Raw genomic sequence first — 26,913 nt, 5'->3', positions numbered from 1 at the left:
TTTAGTTTTATAGTTGGAAATATCCAATTATTAATTTTATTGATTTAAGAAACATTTGTGGCAAAATATTACTCTTTCCTAAGAGGGTAAGAGACCAAACTATGTGATATTTTTAAAAAAATGTAATTTAATTTAATTGTTATTTTTTTGGCTGTGCCACATGGCTTGTGGGATCTTAGTTCCCCGATCAGGGACTGAACTTAGTTCCTCAGCAGTGAAATCTCCAAGTCCTAACAACTGGACCGCCAGGGAATTCCCTGAACTATGTGATCTTTAATATTCTTCCAGATCTGAAATTCGGTCGCTGTGGATTAGGGATCTGTCTCTAAATGGTTTGTCTTTTGTTTGTATGCATGTATGCATGTATTTATTTATGGTTGCACTGGGTCTTTGTTTCTGTGTGCAGGATTTCTCTAGTTGTGGCGAGCAGGGGCTACTTTTCGTTGCACTGTGCTTGCTTCTCATTGCGGTGGCTTCTCTTGTTGTGGAGCACAGGCTCTAGACGTTCAGGCTTCAGTAGTTGTGGCACGTGGGCTCAGTAGTTGTGGCTCGGGGGCTTAGCTGCTCCATGGCACGTGGGATCTTCCTGGCCCAGGGCTTGAACCCGTGTCCCCTGCACTGGTAGGCGGATTCTTAACCACTGTGCCACCACAGAAGTTCCAATAGTTTGTTTTAATTATATAAAATGTTTAAAGAGAAATAGGAGGACTGTCTAGAGAAAATGATGATTGTTGAAAGAAAAAGAAAGAAGCAAAAGAGAACCTGAGATCAAATGAAATAAGGGAGATTTCTGTGTGGTTATCCCAAAGTAAAAAAACTGCAGATAAAGAATGTACAACAGATACAATGTTAATGTTAATCGATAGAAAGAAACACTGGCAGAGAAAAGAGCTGGGAAAGGCTGGCATCCAAGAACATAGTCTTCAGTGGGGAAAGACAGCTCCCCTTCTTCCTCCCACTTACCTGGATGTGGGCAAAATGGGAAAAATAGAGATTTAGCAGCAACCAGGACTATTCCTCCTCATCCCCCAGTGGAACCTAGTATTCTCACAGTCATTATCTTTTAGGAAGAAATGGCAGAGAACACAATACTAAACAAAGTTACAGAAATGCTCCCTTGCAATCAGGAATTCAGAAACTCCTATTATACCACCACAAATTCATTTAAGCATCTCAGCAAATCACTGATTGCAGGTCTGGAGCAGGTAAAGTACAAGATGAGCCTCAGACACCTTTTGTGCCAGAAAGCAAGGTGGTGCTCAAATACTAATGGGGTTGGGTCAAAAGGACACAGAGCCAATTGAACAGACTCCCACTACCCAGAAGTGGCACAGTTTGAGCATCAAAAGGAGTATTGATTATAACTGACTATAAAACACTGAAAAAAACCCCACGAGTAATATTAAAAAACAAAAGAACCACAAAAGAACGTAAGCAAACCAAAAAGATTCACAGCTGCCACTACTTCAGGTACCTATTAGAACTGCTTATTCTGAAAATTAATAAAGGAAACGTTTTTATTTAGAGATGAAGTATTATGACATCTGAAACAAATGGTTCAGGGAATTCCCTGGCAGTCCAGTGATTAGGACTCTGTGCTTCCACTGCAGGGGGCCCGGGTTCGATCCCTGGTTGAGGAACTAAGATCCTGCATGCTGTGCAGCACAGCCAAAAGATAAATAAACAAAAAACCAAATGGTTCAAAAAAGTGTTCAAACATAAAGCAAATATAGCAAAACACTAACTACTGAATCTAGGTGGCAGGTATATAGATGTTTACCGTACAACTCTTCCAACTTGTCTGTATGTTTGAAATTTTAATATTAAAAAGCAAGAAAAAATATTTCTTTGGTCCTCTCAAAAAAAGTCACATTACTTTATATAATATGTAATCCTCTATAGCTAATTTTCTTATTTTCATTATTTTTTATAAGATAATAGCAACAATTTAAAAGTGAAATCCTAATAGCAAACTCTGTGTTTTTAAAAGTATATACTAGAGTTTAAATTTATGTCCTATACTGATTTCAAACTAAGGAATCCTCATTACTTTTTCCTGTTTATGAATTAAAATTTATGTTTTTAAAGTATGGGTAGGCCCTAAGTATTTTTATAAAAATGTATCAGGATCTGATACAGTACACAGGATCTGATATAATACACAGGTGAATACAGACAGTCTCAGAAATTTGGATTCATTATAACCTACTTAAAACTTATATGATCAAATAAAAGAGGTTATACTACATTTAAAAATCATGGACATGTTGAGTTAGTTTAGTAAAAACTGTATACATACTCGATATCTTCTGAGTGAAGGTAAACGTTACTACATGCTCCTCCATGACGTTCTCTAAATGCTGTTTTTCTTCTTGTAGTGCCATTCCAATTAAATGTAACACCTAAAATACAGTATGTTTTGTAACTTTTAGTGAAACAAAAATCAAGTACATATTTTTATAAGAAATAAAAAAAATTCACTATTGAAAAAAGATAAACTATTAAACACTAAGTGCAGTAAAAAATAATTCGAAGTACCAATTTTCATGAAATCCAAACTCTAAAGTTCATTTTCTAATAAAGAATTCTCAGCAAGGAAACAAAAATTTCTATTTCAGCTAGGAAGAAAATTCAATTGCAAATTCTTAGGGTAAGTTAAAATTACTAACAGCTGTGACCAGCAATCCATATAATTTTCAGTTTTATTCCATCCCTACACTACAGTCTTAAAAATCACTGATTCTAAGAATCAGTGGCCAAATAATTAGACCTGAAATCATCTATCATGCAATGATCTAATCTATAATACTCCTAGTTCAATTTCTCTAAGGACTAAAAATCTTAATCATCTAAGAGACACACTTTTATCTCTAATGCCATATCATTTATAAAGATGTTCAGCATACCTCATGAAAAATTCCTTACTAGACTTCTAAGAATATAACTACACTAATCTATTTGCACTTTTATTGTTCTTTATCCTGCTCCCCAATTTTTGAAGGAGATAATGTGTGTGGTGTCTCTGTATCATTCCCTACACATAGGGCTACTGTGGTTGTTAGACTTGGAAGAACTAAGTTAGCCTGAATGACATAAAGCAAATGTATATATAAGATAAATGATGTTCATTCCTCTTTTCTCCATCATTTCCCATACATCTTTTGCTCATTTAATACTGATGGTCTCCAGTATACTGCAACTCCATGCTTTTATATTTTAAGTGTATGTTTGTAAACTGGAGGAGGGTATACATATACAAAAATCTTAGCCAATGAGATACTAGAGCCTGCTGAGACAATGGAAAGAACAGTAACTTTGAAGGAAGGCTCTGGAGGAAGGCTCACCTTCATCTGAATTCTGGCTTCACTGCTTTCAAGTCCCACTAAGCCTAACTTCATCATCTTCAAAATCAAAATAAAAAAAAAAAGCTTTCCTCTAGAGTTTTGAGGGTTACAAATATGGTACATACAAGTGCCTAGCATAGAATAAGGCACAGAGTAGGCTAATAACTGAGTATTATTATTATTATGTTACTTACTAGTTGGGTAACATGGACAAGTCTATCTCACTGAAACTTGCCTTCCTCATCTATACAGTGGAAAAACTATCTACTGATACTCATAGGGGTATTACGTGAATTTAATGAGATAATAATTTATGAATGACTTACATTAAATCTATAAAGTAAAATACAAACAACGTTCTAGACTTGTCACTAATTAGTTATAGGAACGTAAGTCTCTGACTTTCAATTTCTTCAACTGCAAAACGTAAGTATTAATGAACTCAGAGGTTTTTAAAGAGAATTAAGTAAAAACAAATGCAAAGATAACACATAATACAAATATCAGAGTACTGTATAAACAAAGACATATCAGGACCAATCAATGAGAGCAGATCTGCCAACAAGACCAAGGTAACCACAACCATGTGGTGTAAAAAAATCTGCCAGGCTCTCATTTTTATGGTCAGACACAAACAGTAACAAAATACTATATTTCGAATTAAGTTAACACTACATTTTATCCTAAGTTTCCTGTGTACAGGTATTGACAGGAGTATTTTGTATTTTGGTTTTTACTACAAGACCACTAAAATATAAATAATAAATGTCTTCAAACTTACCCTTTGCAGCATGGACTCAGACCAGACATGTCCGTTATGTTCTACAGTCCACTGCAATACTGTTCTCATGATTAACAACATGACATCTGACTGCAAAATGTTAACCAGACTTGCAAACAGAGGGCAGAATGGGGGCAAAACTGGAGGTGGAAGTGCTGAAAATAAAGTTATAATTGGCTTCTTTTGTAGAACATCCTTTAAAAAACAAATGAACAAACAAAAAAAACAGCAAAAAACTATCCCTTTGTTACATACTTCTGATAGTCTTCAAAGAATATTCATTTACACACATCTTAAAGCTATGTTTTACCTTCTCAGGTCAGTCAAATGCATAAAAACAGCTGTGTAAGTAGCAGTAGTACAAAAGAAGGCCTTTCTTTTCCCTAGAAATGTCTTACGATCCGAGATAAAACCATTAACCCAAAGGTGACTCAGTACAGACTATGTCTACATTAGCATATTTATTAGCCCTTGAAAGTTCACTCATGGGGCTTCCCTGGCGTCCAGTGGTCAAGAATCCGCCTCCCAATGCAGAGGACGTGGGTTCGATCCCTGGGTGGGGAACTAAGATCCCACATGTTGCAGGGCAACTAAGCCTGTGCGCCACAACTACTGAGCCCACATGCTCTAGAGCCCAGGCACCACAACTAGAGGGCCTGCGTGCCACAACTACTGAGCCCACACGCTCTGGAGCCCATGCGCCACAACTAGAGAGAAGCCCGTGTGCCACAATGAAAGATCCCGCGTGCTGCAAGGAAGATCCCATGTGACGCAACTAAGACCCAAATCAGCCAAAAAAAAAAAAAAAGCTCACTCAGAAAGCTTGTATTTAAATCTACCACTTCATTAAGAATCATCATCATAGTCAATAGAAAACAATGTTTAACAAGTAAAAGAGACTGAAACGAGATTTTGGGAAAGATTAAAAATACCTGTATCTTCCTTATTTTGCCTTTTCAATTTCCGTTGGGCTTCCTCTGCCTAATAAAAATGAATGTAATTTGGACAGGGAATTAGTAACATGAAACAATTTAATATCCAAAACTACTGATATATGTTAATCTTTGCCATACTAACTTCTGATTTTAGAAGATTTCTATCCTTAGTTTTGCAACTCCCCCGAAATTGGTATCAAGGTTAATTTCCCCCTGCCACTAAGAGAATCCCAAGTGGATTCTTTCTTGATTTAAAATGCAGGGGAAGGGCTTCCCTGGTGGTGCAGTGGTTGAGAGTCCGCCTGCCGATGCAGGGCACACAGGTTTGTGCCCTGGTCTGGGAAGATCCCACATGCCGCGGAGTGGCTGGGCCCGTGAGCCATGGCCGCTGAGCCTGTGTGTCCGGAGCCTGTGCTCCGCAACGGGAGAGGCCACAGCAATGAGAGGCCTGCGTACCGCAAACAAACAAAAAAAAAAATGCAGGGGAAACATGCACCAACTAAAACCAAAAACTTATTTTTGATTTGAGCTTTATTTCATGCATCAAACACTAATATACACTGCTATATATAAAATAGATAACCAACAAGGACCTACTGTATAGCACAGGGAACTATACTCAATATTCTATAATAACCTGTAAGGGAAAAGGATCTGAAAAAGAATATATATATATGACTGATTTCACTGTGCTGTACACCAGAAACTAACACAACATTGTAAATCAACTATACTTCAAAAAAGCAAAGACAAAAAGAAACCCCAGAAAACTAATAAACAAAAGCTTCATGTTTAAGTTTCATTTACTGCCATTTATTGAAAACTTATTTTTAAGAGTAGACTGCTAAAAGGCAAAATTTAACCCGCTAAGAATGATCAGGAAAATTCCTTAAGTCACCATGGAAAAGCATGTTAAGTACTAGCAATTCTGAAATGAGTGTAAAATAGGTTAACTGATTAGAATACACGTTGATGATGTCTTCAAAAGCTAATAAAATACATACAATTAGATATGTGTGGGTATGTATATAATTATATAGACCTTTTTTATGTACGCACAAAATAAGGGAAAACCCCAAATGCTACGTGGTGGTATAGGTAATCTGTACTTTCTGCTTTATACCTTTTCATATTTTCCAAATTTCCTACCATAAAAATGTGTCCTTTTTCAATCTGTGAAAAGCAGTAAAAGTTGTTTAGGAAAAAACAAAATAAAAACAAAAAAACTCCAAGCAACCCTTTCTCAGTACACTTTTAATTTTCTCAATTACCTTGGACTGCTCTGCCCTCGAAAAGTGATAGAAATACAAATTGAACTCTTTGGCACATTCTGGTTTCAGTTCATACATGCCTCGTCCTGTTAATCCAGGTTTCCTTTGGGGGAAAAAAAAATTCTTCAATCTCATATACTGTTGGTGAATGTAAGCTGGAACTACTTTCTGTGGGTTCATTTAATCATCTACATTCAAAGCTTTATGTGCGTTCACTTTATCTAGCATGTCCACCTTGAATTTATTCTAACTGGACAAGTGAATGTGACGGTCACTGCAGTGACAACAATTTAAAGTCTAACAACAGGGGACAGGTTACACACATTATGACATCTCCAAACAACTGAACACTATTAAAATTGATGTTAACTTGTATACTTTGACATGTAAAGATGTCTGTGATAAGTTCTACCAAGTGAAAAAAAGCAGATGCAATTTTAGGGTTTAGAGAATCTTTTCTATAATTTTTTCTATATTTTCCCTAAAAATATGTACTGTTTTAAAATCAGCAAGAATAAAGACAATGCCATTGGAATGAGGAGCACAGAAAAAGCAGGATTAAGAAACTGCCTCAACAACCTTAAGGGGATAGACTACTTATAGTTTACTGACTGGGCAACACACGGGACACCGAAGAAAGCATTATTCAGAGGCTATCCCACAACTTAGGTGGCACATTCAAATGGAAACAAAGAAAGCACAATGCATTTACTCAGATCACCTGCTCAGGTTAGTTTCAATTATCTGAAACTATCAGCTAGGGAACACCTGAAAACTGAAAACTCTCATAAAGCTACTTCAAGTTGCTAAGTGCAGGGCTAGATCATAAAAGTGAAATGTCAGTGAGAAATCTAGTTCAGAATTATATGTTTGAAAGTGGTTGTCACTCTCTGAAAACAACAGTTTTATTCTTAGTTCCATCAAGGGAAACACTCTAAGAAAAATTAATGTATAAAATAAAATTGAATGTGAAAAAGCAGAAAATAAACTCACTTGAAATGGGCAACTGCTTCAATTACACTCTCCATGCCAGTTTCCTTGTTCTCCTAAAGGTACAGGAAACAAATTAAGTGTGTTTCATGTTAATAATAATATCTGCTAGCACTCTTGAGCATTGTGCTTTTATCTCATTAAGCTTCATACAGCAATTGCATAAAGCAGATATACTATTCTCCTGATTTTTACAAATGAGGATTCCATAGTAAACATAATGATTAACAGGCAGTTGGGGAAATTCAGTTGGTAAGCTAACATTCATTCAGATTGACATAATTAAAAACAAGTTACTACCATATGGAATCAAGGTGACAGCTTTCAAAAGGAATAAAGTAAAAACACAAAGTACACATAACGTTTAAATTTTATATTTAAAATTTATATATTTGCAGTATTTTGTGAAATAGCTACACTAATTTCTTATCTATTTTTGTTAAAACATCATTTCCCAAATCATATCCCATTCACGACAAGCTGTTCACAGGAATTCCGTGAAATATTCTCTGGTCAAAAATGTTTGGTAAATATAGATGCCATCACTTTGTACAAGGCAGTTACACTTTTAAAATACTGTTTTAAATTTTATTTCTTCCTTATTCCAATGGTCTAAATGAAACTGTTAATTGTTTCCTCATTTCCTGCATTAAAAAGTACATGTATACACAACTAGAAATGGCAAAGTAGTCCATTAACAAAGATCTATTAAAAAAAGTACATGTAATTTTTATTCTGACTAGATATTCAGTGATATTAAAAAATCATTATTTTTTTTTAGGTGTGATAATTGGCATATGCATAGGTTTCTCTAAAAGCTCATATCTTTTGGATCAACCTTGGCACTACTGACATTTGGACAAGATAGTTCTTTGTTGTGGGAATCTGTCCTGTGCACTGTAGGATGTTTAGTAGTATACTGACTGGCCTCTGCTGAATAGATGCCAGTAGCATCACACACCCTGCCCTGAGTAGTGACATTGCCAAATGCCACCCCCTCCAGGGGGTGGGGGGGGAATCATCCCTGGTTGAGAACCACTGTTTTAGATATATACAATTCTATTTATAGATGAAATGGTAAACTTGGTATTCTCTACAAAATAACCCAGTGAGGGTGAAGAGATCAGTGGCTGGGGTATAAATAAAATAAGATTGGTCATATGTTGAAGCTGGAGATGGTTCACTATACTATGTTTTCTATTTCTATAGATGTTTCAAGTTTTTCAAGTTTGAAATAATACGAAGTTTAAGAGAAGTATTACAATGCAACAAATAAAAAGGTTTAAATCCCAGAAGAATGAACATTAAGGTTAAGAGTTTTGATCTATGTTTCAAATTCGGGAAAACATTTTGAAAAGCCTCGATGAAAATAAAGTCCTTTCACAACTGTAATCTGGGTTTCTGAAAAGCCCCAGGGCTGAAAAGTAGGCGGCAGAGGAACTTAAGGTCCTGGCAGGAAAAATAGTTACAACTGAATCTATGAATGCCCATATGAATATTAGCTTACATTCACTAAAATGAGAGAGATGGCTTAGCATAGTCTTTGGATGCTTTAGAAGGAAAAAACTCTAGCAGACTTTAGTCAACACAGCTGAGTAGATATTTCTAGGTTATAAAGCGTTCTCTCTACCCATGGCAACTTTGTACTTAAACACCCTATAAAAACCCCTCTTTAATGGATATATAAATTCTGTTCTGAGGAACAGGTTTTTTTCTCTTTTTAAAAAAAAATTAATTAATTAATTTTATTTTTGGCCGCGTTGGGTCTTTGTTGCTGTGCGTGGGCTTTCTCTAGTTGCGGCGAGTGGGGGTTACTCTTCATTGTGGTGCGCAAGCTTCTCATTGCTGTGGCTTCTCTTGTTGCGGAGCACAGGCTCTAGGCGCGCAGGCTTCAGTAGTTGCGGTGCGTGGGCTCAGTAGGTGTAGCTCACGGGCTCTAGAGCACAGGCTCAGTAGTTGTGGTGCAGGGGCTTAGTTGCTCCATGGCATGTGGGATCTTCCTGGACCAGGGCTCAAACCCATGTCCCCTGCATTGGCAGGTGGATTCTTAACCACTATGAAACCAGGGAAGTCCTGGAACAGGTTTTCTTTTATTCAGCATCCTTATCTCTTTCAAGGCTTCATTGTAAATGATTCTATTCCTAGGCTGCTTTCCACTCCCAGCCCCTAGTATTCTCTTTTTCTAATTATTTCTAATGAGAGTGACTAGAGTTATACATATTCTAGAACTGTAGTTTTTACAATTATGGAAAAGGTACAGAGAAGTAAATCTATACATACTAGACTGGTAGGTAGGGAAGGATTTCCATAATTTTCTTTTCTTAAAATGCAGGTACTTACATCTTCAGGTAAAGACTTTACCAATTCACTATGAGCCATAGGTTTGATGCTCAACTGATGGATAATCTCTCGTTTAATCTCATCTGTAGCATTTACCTGTCCAACTCCAGGACTAAATCTCTCTCCTGTCAACAGTGAATAAGTACATATACACACACTTAACAATCATAATACTTATAAGTGATATATATTTATAATTCATGCAACACAATGTATTTTTCTTTCTGTGCAATGGGAAAGCAATGACTGGTCTGGCAACAAGGTAGGGTGAGAGCAGCACTTAACCATCTTTGTGAGTCTCTGACACAACAGGTGAGTGTAGTCTTCAGCAACAGAGAGAGAACTCTGGTTGCTGTTTTGAAAAAATGGGATCAGAAGGTGGGAAAGGATTTGAAGTAGTCAAGAACTGGTACAGCAGTAGCTGTACTAGCAGCCTAGGTAGGAGGGAGAGCCTTCCTTTGTTCTTTTATCTAGTGGCAAATAAGATATCACCTTCTGAGACCTTCTTCATTGGTATTACTTCCTGACAGTAGCCAGGATTCTCTGCTCTATGGACTGTAGAGAGACTGAAATAGTACGGGAGGTAGGAGAAAGTAAAGGATAAAAGAATAGGAAAGATGGAGGCAACAGGACTGAAAATTTAGGTAATAAGAAAAAAAAATCTGTGTCTATTAGCCATAGGTCTCTATTAACTTGGAATTTTCATATCTGAAGTCAAGAGGACACTTTTGTACCACAAAACCATGGAGAAAAACATAGCTAAGATATAAAGTAACTGTAAATAGCTCCTAAATATCCTATTCTTGTTTGCTGAATTCTCCTGTCCCCCGTTTTATTCCCAACACAGTCTTCTAGTTTATCCTGCTTTAGCAGTTGTCCTCTCTCCTTCCAAAGGACCACAGTGCTGTTTCTCTCATCATTACAGTAACCAGAGGGGAGATAAAAACAGACACCCTCATCTCCTTCCCCTAAAACTGAGTAACTGCTCAAATAGAGGAAACAGTTCAGATTCTAAACTATTTGATACCACAAAAGTCAATATAATACATAAATGTTCCAAAAGATCCAAACTTACCAACAAGCATTATAATGAGGTATAGCATTTCTTCTATTAGAGTGTTGTTCTGCTGAACTAAATCCTGTAACAATCAGGGACAGTGGGAGAAAGTTCACAGATAATAAGAATACTGTATTACCTCAGATGATCAAAATAACCAAAAAGAATGAAAGATGCTTCTCTAACAGTGTGTTGTGGTCTCATAAAGCATGCTCTTACCTTATGAGTAGTCTCAGAACTAATTTTTTTTCCATAGTCTGGAGTACTGAAAATCTGATGAAGTTCAAAGCGGCTAAGCATTATCATCAGGAAATGATTTGGATCCATCATGGAGACACCTGTCTTTTTTTAAAATGTTTGAGATAAAGGAAAAGAGGAAGGTCAAAAGGGCTACTAAACAACTAGTGAGAGATATTTTGGCTTGCACAAGAGGAAGCAGCTAACTCGTTCATCAATTCCAATAAAAGATGAAAACCCATTGAGCCCCAATCTCTACTTGTGGTAGCTACAAGTGTGGACAGGGATCTATGCTGGTAAAACAAATCAAAACAAAACACTCGCTAAACCCACATGTCATAATTCCTATAAATTCAGTTCAAAGATTTGTGTCAGGGCTATCTTACCACTGCCAGGTGTACAGACAGAAATGTGGTATGGTAATAAAACTTCTAGCATTTAAAAAAATATGTATCATATTAAACTCTTATCAAGAACTCAAACTAATTTTTAGTGATAAATGCTATACTAAGTGAAATGACAGCTTTTAAATATTATCTTGTATAGCTTCTCAATCAACTTGAATTTTAATTTATCTTGAACCAATAATTTTTTTTGAAATTTACATTTTGTAACTTTTTCTATAATTTCTAAATCCATTCAGCAATAATATGGAAACACTACTTTGTGACAAGCACTGTGCTATGTAAAATGGACATAAAAAGGAACAAGATAGAGTTGCCACAGTTTAGTGTAGGGGACGAAAAGTAAATAGGCAACTACAATCCAGACTTATGAATGCTATGGTGGGGATAAGCATCATGCTATGGGCCCTCCCAAAAGGGACACAAAGCCACATTTTAGTGTGTCAGGGAAGGCTTCCTGGAGAAAGTGACTCTAAACACAAAGACACGCAGGAAAATATTATACATGGTAAACAGAAAAGGAAGCGGGTGGGGTGGGCAATCTAGGGAGCAAAAGAAATAAATGTGCAGATTTTAAGACTTAAGGGAGAGTATGACAAATTCATGGAATTTTAAACATAGCTAAGTACTGAAGCCCTTGAAAATCAGTTTGAGGGATTTGGGTCTTCAATCAGACGACAGTGAAGAAAGGATGGCTTTCAGGTTTCTGACTCTAATAACTACAGATTGTTGAATAATTCACTAAGGTAGGGAAACCTCAAAGATAGGAAGAAGGTATGGAGGACACAAGAGGAGTTATTTTGAATGTGTTAACTGTGAGATGTGTCCAGGAAACTAGATGTAAATGTTCTATCAGCTGTTAGCCATATGAGTTTGGAGCTTAGTAGATAAGAGCTAGGCTGCAGTTATAGATTTGAGAGTGATCATAAATGACTGGGTCCTGTGGAAATAACAAGAAGAAAAACTCCCCACAACCTTTAAATTTAATGCTTTTTACCTGAAGCATTACTATATCCTTGTCAAACATTTCACGTCTGCATTTCACATTGTGGTAGTAATAAATCTAAAAAAAAAAAAAAGTAATTATATTGGGTAAACAGGTTTTTATTTGTGCAGTTCCCTCCTCTCCCCACTCACCAAAAGAGCACATGGGGGCTTCCCTGGTGGCACAGTGGTTAAGAATCCGCCTGCCAATGCAGGGGACATGGGCTCGAGCCCTGGTCCGGGAAGATCCCACATGGCGCAGAGCAACTAAGCCCGTGCGCCACAACTACTGAGCCTGTGCTCTGGAGCCCGTGAGCCACAACTACTGAGCCCACGTGCCGCAACTACTGAAGCCCAAGCACCTAGAGCCTGTGATCCGCAACAAGAGAAGCCACTGCAGTGAGAAGCCCACGCACAGCAACAAAAAGTAGTCTCTGCTCGCCATGAATAGAGAAAGGTCACGTGCAGCAACGAAGACCCAACACAGCCAAAAATAAATAAATAAATAAATTAATTTTTTTTAAAAAAAGAGCACATGACTCTTGTGCATGTGAGCATGAACACGCAAATGTGCACACGTAATGTGGTTTCCCCAGCAGTTAATGCTATCTTAGTAGAGATTATTTAATTAGAAATCTCCAGATTATAGTAGTCACTCTATGGTTCACATTTTGCAGCCAACTTTCTGGGTCTCCTAATAAAGTTCCTTCAGTGAGATTTATTATACCTATCAAAAACAGAAAAGTCCTATACCAAGCCTTGGTGAGGTTTAAAAATTAAAACCTCAATTTCAGAGCTATACTAACAGAACTTTTATCTTTTAACCCAGTTTAATTTAAGTAAGTGAAATCCAGACTTTTTATGTTTTAAAGATATCCAACATTGTTCTAAAAATGACTGCAAGTGAAAATAAAGCTCATTTCTACTTTTGATATTGTTTCTTAACAAAATATGAATAAAAGCTCTAAAAAACCTTTTGGTTTAAGGTTACATTTCTTTTGTCAAACAGTTTTTTAAAAAAAATTCTTTTAAGGTTCGTTTCCAGGGGCCACAAACAGTTTTAATATAGAGGACTTTCAGTGACTAAGTACATTGAAAATTATAACCTTCATAGAAGGTAAAGAATGGACTGAAAACTCTTCGTAGAATTAAAAAACACTTACTTGATTTACAAGAGAGAAACCATTTCTTCTCCACATTCCTGCATGTACTTGGGCACATAAAACAAGGCATCTAAGAGGGTGTTCTATCAACATGGGTGGGCTAAGTTCACTCTGTGTATACAAAAAAACCACAAAAATCTCAACTCTAAAAAGAAGATTGGTTTATAGGGATGGAAGCTTTATCTAAAACACAAGTCAAAATTATTTTAAGGTATGTTTGTGTGATAGTTAATTTTATGTGTCAACTTGGCTGGGCCATGGTACCCAATTTTTGATTAACACCAATGTAGATGTTGCTGTGAAAGCATTTTGTAGATGTGATTAGTATTTATATCAGTAGACTTTGAGTAAAGCAGATTACTCTCCATGATATGGGTGGGCCTCATCCAATTAGTTGAAGGCCTTAAGAGAAAAGACTGAGGCTTCCCCAAGGATGAAGAAATTCTGCTTCCAGATTGCCTTTGGACTTCAGACTGTGACATCAACTCTTAAACTCTTAGCCTGCCAGGTTGCCGGGCTTATTTCAAACTTGCCAAGCCCCATGACTATGTGAGTCAATTCCCTACAATAAATCAATCTCTCTCTCCTTCTACACACACACAAACACACACACACTCACTCACTCACTCATTCACTCACTCTTTATTGGCTCTGTTTCTCTGGAGAACCCTAGTAGTTTGTTTCAAAGTGATTTCAAGTATGTAGAACATAGTAAATATTTACTTTTATTTATTTGTTTGTTGATTGCTGAAATATAGTTGATGTATAGTATTACATCAGTTTCAGGTGTACTACATAATGATTTGATATTTGCATACATTATGAAATGATCACTGTGATAAGTCTAGTAACCATCCGTCTCCATACAAAGTTGTTATGATATTATTGACCGTATTCCTTATGCTGGATATTATATTCCCATGACTTACTATCTAACTGGAGGTTTGTAATAGATATCTACTTTTAAATGTCAGCACTACTTACTAGAGGTAGGAGCTCTGGAAATTTATATGCCACTTCACTTTTGCTTACCAATACATGCAAACCTGCATGGAGAACAAATAAAAAAGTATTTCTATAAGTGAAAATAATTCAGATTAAAAAAAAAACATAAATATTCACTCAACTTTATAGCTAACTTCTTTTCTGTTTCTCTTTGGGAACCTATCATGTTACACATTAAGATATAAAATGAATTGCACCCATAAATGAAGCTTTTCAATTGTTATTCTCATGAACCTCAGAATTAAAGGCACACTTGAACTGGAGTCTTAATTACAGGTACCAACATACACTGATGACATTTTACAGAAGTAAATGTTAGACATACAAACATAGCAAAAGCAGCTACATAACTATCAAAGCAATCTGTATACCAATTTTAAGAGTCGTATTCCACTGGATCATGGAGTTTGTTCCATTTAAAGTATAGTAGTGAGAGATCCTCCTGGCAACTGAACAGAGAAACTGGCCATGGAATTCATGGTCTGCACTGATCCTGACCTCAGAATTCAGTTCCCCAGAACTTCCAGTTTAGGATCAAAGCCTCTTTAGTCCCTAACTGCAAAGGGCTCTTTTATAGCTCAACCTTAGTTAATTGTTAACTAAGAATTAATTGTCCTGTTTATGTTGTTGTCTAAACAGAGAATGCTTTTTACAATCTTATTACCCCAATTTGGGACTCACTCCAACCTGCTGATTAAAAGGTTATCAATAAATAAGAAACAGCTTAGAGAGAGAGGAAGTATAGGGTGGTTTCAATTTATTAGTGATCACTTAAGTGATAGACCAATTTGAATCCTAACAACACAGACTTTGAAGCTGGGCTGAGATAAACAATAAAACATGTGGTATATGTAGTTAAGAAGTCTGAAAAGGCATTATGGTATGGTCATTACAAACATGGTTTCTGGTGCCAAACTACCTCAAAATCCCTACTCTGACTTGTTGCGGTGTGACGCTAAGCGAGCCACCTCCATGTCTCAGTCTTCCCATTTGTGACAAACCTAACAACAATACCCACCTCATAGGCTGTGATGATTAAATAAGTTAATGCATGTGAAACTCTCAGAAAAATGCAGTGTAGGTATTCAATTAATGTTAACCACAAACAACAATTTAAAAGACAATTTCAGGGTTCTCTTTTAGGGAGAAATGCTTTACCTGCAAGTAAGCGAGAAACTGGGAGGTGAATGCTAACTTTTTCTTTGGAAACACAGTATCTGATAGTTTCCACTGAATGTCCACAGATGCTTAATGTTACTGGCTGTTCACCATCAGTAAAACCACCATGACACTGCGTCAATACAGCAAGGCATTTCTTGTAAGCTTCAATTAATACCTTTTCCTAAAAAAGATGGTTTTCTGTAAGTTACTCAAAGGTTTCTACAGCATTAACCAAGCACCTCAAATTCAACGATGTATAAGTACTTCAAATATCAATATGGGCAAAATTAAACTTAGTCTTTTCTTCCCAACTTGCTCCCTCTTCCAGGGCCCTGTTTCAGTAAATGACATCTTTATAGAGCTGTAGAAATCTAGAAGTCATTCCAAAGTCCTCCTTTCCCTCATTCCCAATTTTTTTTTTAATTGAGGGATAGCTGATTTACAATATTACATTAGTTAGAGATGTACAGATAGTGATTCAAAATTTTTATAGATTATATTCCATTTACAGCTATTTTAAAATATCAGCTATATTCCTTGTGCTATAGCATAATCCTTATAGCTTATTTATTTTATACACAGTGGTTTGTACCTCTTAATCCCCCCATCTTGCCTCTCCCCACCGGTAACCACTAGTTTGTTCTCTATATCTATGATTCTGTTTCTGTTTTGTTATATTCACTAGTTGTTTTTTTTTTTTTAGATTCAACATATGAGTGATAACATACAGGATTTGTCTTCCTCTGACTTATTTCACTAAGCATAATACCCTCCAGGGTCCACCATGTTGTTGTGAATGGCAAAATTTCATTCCTTTTTATGGCTGAGTAATATTCCATCACACACACCTACACACTCACACCCTCCCACATCTTCATCCACTCATCTACTGATGGACACTGAGGTTGCTTCCATATCTCGGCAATTGTAAATAATGCTTTAATACACAAAATTTTTTTTTCTCTTTCTGACTTACTTCACACAGAGGAATGGATAAAGAAGATGTGGTACATATATACAATGGAATATTACTCAGCCATAAAAAGGAAATTGGGTCACTTGTAGAGACATGGATGGACCTAGAGACTATCATACACAGTGAAGTGAGTCAGAAAGAAAATAATGCTGCTATGAACATTGGGGTACATGTATCTTTTTGAATTAGTGTTTCCGTTTCTTCAGAGAAATACCCAGAAGTGGAATTACTGGATTATATGGTGGTTCTATTTTTAGTTTTTTGAAGAAACTCCATACTGTTTTCCACAGTGCACCAGTTTACATCCATACTAACAGTGTACAAGGGTTCCTTTTCTCCACATCCTCGCCAACATTTATTATTTGTGGTGTTTTTGACGACCGCCATTGTGACAGGTGTGAAGTGATAACTCACTGTGGTTTTGACTTGCATTTCTCCAATGATTAGTGGTGTTGAGCATCTTTTCATGTGCCTATTGACCATCTGTATGTCTCCTTTGGAAAAATGTCCATTCAGGTCTTCTGCCCATTTTTTAATTGGGCTGTTTGTTTTTTTGATATTGAGCTATTTATATATTTTGGATAATAACCCCTTATTGGGCATATCATTTGCAAATATTTTCTCCCACTCAGTAGGCTGTCTCTTTCCTTTGTCGTGCAAAAGATTTTAAGTTTAATTAGGTCCCATTTGTTTCTTTTTTGCTTTTGCTTCCTTTGCCTTAGGGGACAGATCCAAAAAAAAAAATGTTGCTATGATTTATGTCAAAGAGTGTTCTGCCTATATTTTCTTCTAGAAACTTTATGGCTTCAGTCTTACATTTAGGTCTTTAATCTAATTTGAGTTCATTTTTGTATACGGTGTGAGGAAATGTTCTAATTTCATTCTTTTACATGTAGCTGTCCAGTATTCCCAGCAACACTTACTGAAGAGACCATCTTTTTTCCATTGCATATTCTTGTCTCCTTTGTCGTGGATTAATTGACCATAATGTGTGGGTTTATTTCTGGGCTCTCTGTTTTCCTCATTCCCGGTTGTCCAGTCTATTACCAAGCTGGCAATTTCATCTAAATTTCTCTCAAACCTGACCAGTGATTATTTCCAGTAACTCAAAGGAAAGCCAACATGTCTCCACTGAACTCCCTGCTTCTACTCTTACCCTCCTCCATCCATTCTCCACACAGAGTAACTTTTAAAAACATGTAAATTGGATCATGTCACTTTTCTGCTTGGGAGTCTCGAATGGCATCCCACTTTAATTAGAATAAAATTCAAACTTCTTTCCATGGCTTCCAAGGTCCTGCAAAGCGAGGCACCTGTTTACTTCTCTATTTTCAACCTCTGTTCCGACCAGAGCCTTCTCACAGCTCCTGGATCCGTACTCGTTCTCATCAGAGAGCATGATGCAGCTGTCCCTCAGTCAGGAATATTCTTTACTCTTTGATCAGTTAACTCTGACACATAGTTCAGATCTCACAGAAGCCTTCTCTGACCTCCCAACTTACACAAGCTCTCATCTAGATTTTTTTTTTTTTCTCATCTAGATTTTATAGCCAAAGGAAGGCCAAAATAATTTTAAGACATAGGACAAATGTACCAATAGTAAAATTTCATTTTTGGATAAATTTATAAACTTCTTTTTATATGCTCAAAATCTTGACAGGATTTTATATATATATATATATATATATATAAAAGATAGTAACATAAAAGAAGAGAGAGTGTGGATTATATCCTCCTTTATCTATCTTCTAAGGTTTCAGAATTTGAACTTTTACTGAATATACAAGTGAAAGCAGAAAATATGCTGTTTTATGAACATATCACCACTATCCTCTCCAAACTGCCTCAGATTTTACTTAGGAAATTGTTTCTCTCTGTCTCTCCTCCATTTATCTCCTATCCCTGACCCCAGAAGAGACTCACATCTAAAGCACACCAGTCCTGCATCATTGAAATGACATGTGTTAATTTCATTTGCAGTGTGAAGGCTGCTTCCCACTCTGGTTCCATTTCAATATGCTGTCCTACTTGACGTGTAACTGGATCCATTCCCTTAAAAGGAATGAAAAGATTTTTTAAATAAACTAAAATTACATCTGTTCTTTTACATCAAAACTTAAGAAATAATGCAGAAGAAATACTGATTACAAAAACATATAAAGTAAAAGTTCTAACAGGAAGTTTCAAGTAGTATGAGAAGTCCAACTTCTTAAATAACACGTTTATATAACATTCTCTAAAATTTTATAAATTAAAAATCCCAGTAAAATATAGAACAACTTATTTTAGAGGCAATCTTCTATATGTTTTAGACAATAAAATGTATATACTTCACTGCAACAATCCTTCAAATCCCTTTTTAGCTCTATCATCCATAGAAAAAACTGTCAGAAGAAACTTGGCAGACTTTTAAAACGCTACTGAATTTATAAATATGTTTTATAATATACTAAAATAAAATTTTTATATTTATTTGTAATCTGTAACTAAAAGTTTTCATAGGGCTTCCCTGGTGGTGCAGTGGTTAAGAATCCACCTGCCAAGGCAGGGGACACGGGTTTGAGCCCTGACCTGGGAAGATCCCACGTGCCGTGGAGCAACAAAGCCCGTGCGCCACAACTACTGAGCCTGTCTTCCAGAGCCCGAGCTCTAGAGCCCGCGAGCCACAACTACGGAAACCTGCGTGACTAGAGTCCGTGCTCTGCAACAAGAGAAGCCACCACAATGAGAAGCCCGCGCACCACAACAAAGAGTAGCCCCCGCTCGTCACAACTAGAGAAAGCCTGGGCGCAGCAACGAAGACCCAATGCAGCAATCAATCAATCAATCAATAAAGTCTTCATAGAGACCGAAAGAAAGCAAAACAAGAAAAGATAAACAGCTTTTAACACAAAAGAATATAACTTTTTTAGAAACTAGCCTAACTACCCTGGTGCACTGGAACTGATTAAAAATAATAGAAAATACAGGACACTTCAAGTATTCAAAATGACCAAGGTAGATACTCTTTCTATAGGTACAAGGAAAAAAATAGAAGTACTATAATAAAACACCCAGAAACCACCACCAACATGGGAACTAGAATATATCCTACAAATGATAGGTTAACTTTGCTTATTCCTTTCTTAAGAAAGCCAGACAGCTACTAAAGGAATCATAATGATATTCCTCAGATTTTCTGAAATGTCATCTATCTTTTTACAGTTAGGAGAATTCCCTGGCAGTCCAGTGGTTAGGACTCTGTGCTCTCACTGCCAGATTTAATTCCTGGCTGGGGAACTAAAATCCCGCAAGCCTCGAGGCATGGCCCCAAACAAACAAAACCAAAACAAAAAACTGGTTAACTATACCAGTTTCTGCTTCTAGATTCTATTTTGTATACAGAAGTGTTTCCAAAAAGAAAATTAAATGGGGGGGGGAGTTCTATATCATATAAATATGGTATCAATGAAAGAAAAATATGGAAACATTAAGGAGACATAGTTTCCTAAATAACTAATTTGACAATACTTCCATGTAAGCATATTCAAAACAAAACCATCTGACACCCCCAAGGAAAGAACATTAATGGTAACCAAAAAAATAACCAAATACAAAAGTACAGCAGATGTCAGAACCTCTGCTGGGATCTCATGCATTCTACACCTTTCTAAGAGTTTCCAATTAAGAGGAGCTTCTTTTTTTTTAAGAGGAGCTTCTTGATCCAAATTGTAGCTATCCAAATTATTCTTTTAAAAATGTGCCCAGTATCGGGCTTCCCTGGTGGCACAGTAGTTGGGAGTCCGCCTGCCGATGCAGGGGGCGCAGGTTCGTGCCCCAGTCCGGGAGGATCCCACATGCCGCGGAGCAGCTGGGAGCAGCTGTGGGCCATGACCGCTGAGCCTGCGTGTCCAGAGCCTGTGCTCCGCAATGGGAGAGGCCACGGCAGTGAGAGGCCCGCGTACCGCAAAAAAAAAAAATGTGCCCAGTATGAAAAAAATGCACAGACAGAAAGGTATTTAGTTCAGTGAACTGAAAAAGGGAGAAAGTAAATGTTTCACTTTTGAAATGCGTCAGCTTATACATACCTGCATACATTTGAGTAATTCCAAAAAGGCATCAAATCCTTCTAGGAACTTCTGCCTCAGATCATCTGACCATTCAGTTGGTTTGCTAATTAACACATACCTGAACAACACAAAAACAGCAATGAATATATGGACAAACAATGACCTTTTATAAGTTGCAACTCGTTCAATAATTAAGCGAAAACTTACTTAAGATCTAAAATAAGGCTCTGAACTCTCCTAAACTTGAAGGCTTGTAAAGCAGTATATCGTTCAAACTGAAACCTGCCCTGCGCATCTCGATGTCTCAAATGATCCATAAAAGTCTTAATGATAATGGTCATTAGGTTTTCTTCTGTGATGAGCATCCGAGCCTAGGACAAAGTATATCAGAGTACATGGTAATAAAAAACTATTTACCATAAAGCTAAAAAAAAAAGTCACCAACGTTGGTTAGCTCTTTCAGTTTAGACCTTTTTCAACACAGCTATGTAATATCATAAATGCATTTTTGTGTATTTCTAAATAACAATTACTTACTCCAATTGCCACGTGTATGAAGCAACAATTATATCACGGAGAAAGATGCCAGAATGTAAGGAGACAGATCCAAGGCTCATTATTCAAAGACAATTCAGGGTGGGGGATCTGAACCAGGCTGCAAATTTTCCTTAACTGAGACATTTAGACACCTATAATGGTATGGTATAATTATTCTAGGAGCCACAGGTTTATATCACAGATTCTGTAGAACTCAGTATGAAACTATATTTCCTCTTAATCTTAGTTGAGATTTATTTTTTTGTTTTTCTTTCTATATATAGATATACATATTAATATATTTTTGAATAAGCAAATACACTTAAATGATGCAAAAAACAGGTAAAAAGTTAAGTCTCCTAGCTCCCAAAGTCCCCCTTGCAAAGGCAATTTCTGTTAGCAGTTTTCTTGCATATACTTCCAGAGATGGTGTGTATATTATACGTGTATGCATATATACACACATATATACATTTATAGTACATGGATAACTGTTATTAAGTAGATGTAAGTATGGGTATGTATAATGATCTCCCCCCCTGCCCAAAGGACAGCATATTATAAATACGGTTCTGCACTTGGTTTTTACACTTGATATATTTTGGAGATTGTCCCATACCAGTTCACATAAATTCCCTCATTCTTTTTAATTATCCCCAGTACTCTTTTCTATCATACTTTATTAGCCAGGCCCTTACTGGTGAGATATTTGGGTTTTTCCCAGTCTTATGCTATTTATCACAAAAGATACTGCAACAAATATCTACTATGTACAGTTGCAAGGATATTTATAGGATAATTTCCTAGAAGTGGAATTACTGGGTTAAGGTGTATATACATTATAAATTTTGACTGATATCACCAAACCCCTCAAAGAAGACAAAAGAATGCAGAAGTTAGATGTCTAAGAATATAGTAAAACTGTATTCTAATGTAGAGGTTAAGTTGTAAAGTCATCAGATAAAGAGAAAATCGATATAGTTAAACATACCTTTGAAAAACTCTGAAATCATCATCCCATTGCCAGGACTTAGGCCCCCAAAAGCTCAAAAGTCAATAGGATTAATTTCTGTTAATTTTCCTAGACAGTGAAGACTAAGTTCAAGTTCGAAGGAGGGGAGGTGTTGACAAGTAAAAGGATTTTCCTTCTTGTTTGCTATATTAGTCAATTTTGAGACAATTAAATGACTATATGTGATTTCACTGACCTAAGAAAAAACTCTGGTCTCGGGGAAAAGCTTTTACTATTTCGCCATCAAGCATAATGTTTGCTTTGGGTTTTTACTTTTTGCTTTGTCTTCAGGTATTTTATCAGATTAAATAAATTCTTTCATTCCTATTTCATTTACTATGAGGTATTTTTCGTTCATTTTAAATCATGAATTCAGGAAAAGCATCTAATATGATCTTTTCTCTCCCTTTTGTCTGTTAATAAGTTGAATTACGCCAGTTGATTTTTTTTTCAAATGGTATACTACTCGCGTTAAGGAAATAAAACCAAACTTGGTTGTGATGTATTATCCTTTTTCTATATTGCTTGATTCAATCTGTGCAACCTCGTTTGTGAGAGAAATTAAATGGTAATTTTCTTTTCTTGTAATTGTTGGGTTCTGGTATCAAGGTTACAGAGGACTTAATTGGCAAGTATATTCTCTTTCTCTATTTTCTAGAAAAAGTTATATAAGACAGGTATTATTTTTTTCTTAAATATTTGGAAGAATTCTCCAGTATAGCCTTTGGGCCTGGGGACTTCTTTGTGAGAAGATTTTTATATTAATTAAAATTTTCTATTTCTTGTTTCTCTTCTAACGACCTGTGTTTTTTTCTTAGGGATTTGTTCATTTCATCCAAATTTCCAATTATATTGATTAATTTGATCCTAATATTGCCTATTTTCTATTTAAAATCTGTAAGATTTGTAGTTTTTTGTAGTCCTTTTTAAATAAAATTTTTTCTGTTTTTCTTATTAAACTTTCTAGAGATCTACCCCCATCCCTTTTTTTCAAAGAAAAATCTTTTTTGCACATTTACATTGTTTTATTAATTTCTGTTCTTTACTATTTCCCTTTTTCTACTTTCTTTAGACAAAAAATGTAAGTACTTGTATTACAATGGCCTTCAAGGTCTGGCACTAATCCACTCCCATGTTCCCCTTATCCCCAGACTCAATGACCTCATGGATCATTCTCCTCTTCACTCACTCTAGCAACACGGGCCTGTTCTGGGTTCTTTCTTCCAAAATGCCAAGTGCATATTCATCTCAGAACTTTGCACTTGCTGTTCCCTCTGCCTAGGAAGCTCTTTCACCAGTTAGTCACATCACTTAGTCCCTCACGTCTCTGTCCAAACACTACTTCTCTGAGAGGCCTTTTTTGATAACCTTGTATAAAGTATGACCCTTCCATTGTCACTCTCTAACCCCTTAACCCGCTTTCCTACTTTACAGCACTTCTCAACACTTGATTTATTATAAATATGTAAATATTATACACATCTGTCTCTCCCCAGTTGCACTATAAATCCCATGGGAACAGGGTCTTTTGTCTTTTTTGTTTACTGCTATATTTATTTCCAGAGCCCCAAACAGTGCCTAGTTAATAAAGGTGCTAAATAAATATTCTCTGAATAAATGAATACATATGTTATTTTTCTAGTGCTTCTAACTAAAGGAGTCAGACAAGAAACATAAAAGGTTGAAATATCAGAAAAAAACAAAAATTATTATTTGTAGATTACCAGAAATTCCAAGGAATCAACACAAAATATCGGAGAAAATGTTAATAAGAAAACCAGCCTCATACAAGATGGATATATAAAAATCAGTAGTTTTCTCTTTTTTTTGCGGTACGCGGGCCTCTCACTGTTGTGGCCTCTCCCGTTGCGGAGCACAGGCTCCGGACGCGCAGGCTCAGCGGCCATGGCTCACGGGCCCAGCCACTCCGCGGCATGTGGGATCTTCCTGGACTGGGGCACAAACCCGTGTCCCCTGCATCGGCAGGCGGACTCTCAACCACCATGCCACCAGGGAAGCCCAAAAATCAGTAGTTTTCTTGCTTATTAGCCATAGTGAGATTAAAAATGTGAATAATTTACAATAGTGTCAAAAATATAAAACATAAACACTTTTAGGACAAGTTATGTTCCTGGATGGGGATACTCAATATTGCAAAGATATCAGTTCTTCCCATATTATCTATAAATACAACATCTTTTCAGTCAAAAACCCTAATGTGGTTTCTGAAATTGACAAACTGATTTTAGTTCTTCTCTAAAAAAAAGCCTAAAATAATTAAGAATTTTTTTGAAAAGAATAACGAAAGAAGATTTAGCTCTATAAAATATCAAAATGGAATAGTAAGCTAATATTATTAAAACTCGGTACTGGCATGGAAATGGACAAAAGGATCAATGGAGGAGAGAAACAGATTTGAATACACATGGGATTGTCTCAGAGGCTTCTCAAACTCATCCCTGACTCAACTGAAAGCAACACTTTCCTTTTTTATAAGTTCTCATTCTCCACTTGGTTACAAAAGTCAGAAACCCAGATATCACCTTTATATTTTCCCCTCAAACCCAACAACCAATCACTCACCAAACCTAATATTCCTCAAACCCAACGTGTGGCCCGTCAGTAGATTTCACTACTTACATATCTCTCACAACTTCTATACCCGCTGCCACAATCCCCACAGGTTTCCCACATCCACTACTGCTCCTGCAAATTTGTTCTCCAAATTACAAGCAGCATCATCTTTTAAAAATCACAAATGTGATGATATAAGTGTCACCTAAAACTCTTCAGTGCCTTCCAATGTTCTTAAGAGAAAAACCAAAATCCTTAATTTGGCCCCAAATATCTCATTAGTGGCTAAATAGACTTCAGACAGCTTCAAATGTCCTACAATATACCCTTGAACATAAAAATAATCTGGGGAAAAAACAGTCATTAAAAAAAAGAAGCTGGAACATAATACCTTGTTAATAAAATAACTGTAGAATACTCTTAATTCCATACAATTAGGCCCTTGCCTATGTTTCTGGTCTCATTTAACTCCGTGTTCAAGGATCTTCGACCGTACTTCTTCCCTTCTCTTCCCTTCCCTACTTCAGGATTTTCTCAAGTGTTGATTCCTATGCATGATTTCTCGTCACACTCCTACATAAAGTTACCTTCCCTACAGAATCCTCTTCTGAACTGTGGGAAAAGGTCAGATCTCTCCTACTCTATCAAAACAACAGAATTCTTCAGTTTTTATTATAATTTTAATTACCATTTATGTGAGTCTTTCCCTCCCTACTGTAAGTTCCATGACGGCAAGGCCCATATCTGTTCACCGTTCATTCCCAAAACCTAGAATTGTGCCCAATAAATAATAGGTGCTCAGTAATTTTTTTAATGAATTAAATATTAATAAATTATTCAATAGAACTAAAACATAGTGATGTCTCCTGGAACAACTAGTGAAACTTAGTACAAGATCACCCAATCACCATGATTCAACTGCCTTAGTTACCCCTTCCCTTAGCAGGGAAAAGGAGGCTTCTTAGAATGTGAGATTATACACAATATGCTGTTTCTTCTTTTTTTGGCCGTGCCATGCAGCTTGCAGGATTTTAGTTCCCCGACCAGGGACTGAACTTACAGGCAGTGAAAGCACTGAGTCCTAACCATTGGATGGCCAGGGAATTCCCACAATATGCTGTTTCTAATGGATAAATTTGTTAAACTAATGAATTTAATTTTAACTCATCAGTTCAAAACCTCGGGGAAGTACTATGAGAAAGTACAGATTAAGTTCAAATGACTTTCCCCCTCCAGATTACACATTCAAAGATACATGTTCTAGTATGACTGAAGGCATCTGAAGTCTGATCACCCATTAATAAAATATTTTTCTATTCAGGAATATACAGATCTCAGTTCTCTATTATTTTAAGGCTTTACTTCTTCTAATGGAAAACAAGAAAATTCTTCTTAGTCTTTTAGTACTTACAAGTGAAGGGACTGTGAAAATCTGAACCGAGAGGTCTGCGATTGAAAACTCTCTGTCGTGGTCATCTGTCACATAATCACTCTGCAAACGCTCATAGTTCTATTAAGAAGGCAAAAAAAGGCAAGGAGTGCCAACTATCAGTTACAAAGAAAAGGCAAGCACTACTCACCAGAGTAGGTGCGGTGAAGAACTGGACAGACAGAGCAGTCACGGACACTGCTCGCTCGTGATCATCCTCCATAAAATCTCTCTGCAACTGCTGGTAATTCTAAACAACAAGGGGGAGATTCACCTCTAATCCACAATGACCAATGTTTAAGGATTATAATGAAATATCAGTGCTGGAGGAGTCAATAAGATATTCTATGAGAATGATAACTGGAATGTACCAACTAAACTCTGTGTAAATATCAATTCACTATACAATCTTCTTTAGCACAATGGCAGTTTGTGAGCTCAAATAGGAGTAACAGCTACTAAAATCCTGGGACGTCACTGTACATGGGTGGAGCCAAATCACAGTAGCTTTACACTGTCTCTGATGAAACCACACTTTCATTACTTCTGGATGCCTATCAGAGTCACCTGATGGCTCTTTCAAAGTATACATGCTTGGGCCCCATTCTTGGTGAATCTGCTTCAGTAGGTTTGAGAATGGAACGCAAACACATGCATTTTGAAA

General features: G+C 36.5%; 2 protein-coding genes across 11 annotated transcripts in view; one reads left to right on the top strand and one right to left on the bottom strand.

The window, feature by feature from the left end:
* TRERF1 (transcriptional regulating factor 1) overlaps positions 1-26,913 on the top strand; it is a 572,147-nt gene that overhangs the window by 196,598 nt on the left and 348,636 nt on the right. The gene's annotated exons all lie outside the window — the stretch shown is intronic.
* Positions 1-26,913, bottom strand: part of UBR2 (ubiquitin protein ligase E3 component n-recognin 2) — a 115,760-nt gene that overhangs the window by 35,167 nt on the left and 53,680 nt on the right. For 5 of the 9 annotated variants that reach the window (XM_060162895.1, XM_060162898.1, XM_060162896.1 and 2 more), the window contains exons 11-26: positions 26,232-26,330; positions 20,905-21,068; positions 20,716-20,815; positions 18,572-18,700; positions 15,670-15,853; positions 14,491-14,552; positions 13,507-13,617; positions 12,357-12,422; positions 10,938-11,060; positions 10,737-10,800; positions 9,662-9,786; positions 7,325-7,377; positions 6,332-6,434; positions 5,058-5,106; positions 4,126-4,280; positions 2,300-2,402 (exon numbers count right to left, since the gene is read on the bottom strand). In XM_060162895.1, the coding sequence (XP_060018878.1) occupies positions 2,300-2,402; positions 4,126-4,280; positions 5,058-5,106; positions 6,332-6,434; positions 7,325-7,377; positions 9,662-9,786; positions 10,737-10,800; positions 10,938-11,060; positions 12,357-12,422; positions 13,507-13,617; positions 14,491-14,552; positions 15,670-15,853; positions 18,572-18,700; positions 20,716-20,815; positions 20,905-21,068; positions 26,232-26,330 (1,690 nt within the window). Of the gene's footprint in view, positions 1-2,299; positions 2,403-4,125; positions 4,281-5,057; positions 5,107-6,331; positions 6,435-7,324; positions 7,378-9,661; positions 9,787-10,736; positions 10,801-10,937; positions 11,061-12,356; positions 12,423-13,506; positions 13,618-14,490; positions 14,553-15,669; positions 15,854-18,571; positions 18,701-20,715; positions 20,816-20,904; positions 21,069-26,231; positions 26,331-26,400; positions 26,500-26,913 lie in introns of those variants that run through there. The other 4 variants (XM_060162901.1, XM_060162899.1, XR_009542950.1 and 1 more) reach the window with 4 other exon arrangements.

This window comes from Lagenorhynchus albirostris, chromosome 10, assembly GCF_949774975.1.
Source record: "Lagenorhynchus albirostris chromosome 10, mLagAlb1.1, whole genome shotgun sequence".
Classification (NCBI taxonomy): Eukaryota; Metazoa; Chordata; class Mammalia; order Artiodactyla; family Delphinidae; genus Lagenorhynchus; species Lagenorhynchus albirostris.
Note: the sequence above shows the minus strand (reverse complement) of the source record. Positions and strands in the feature narration are given on the sequence as shown.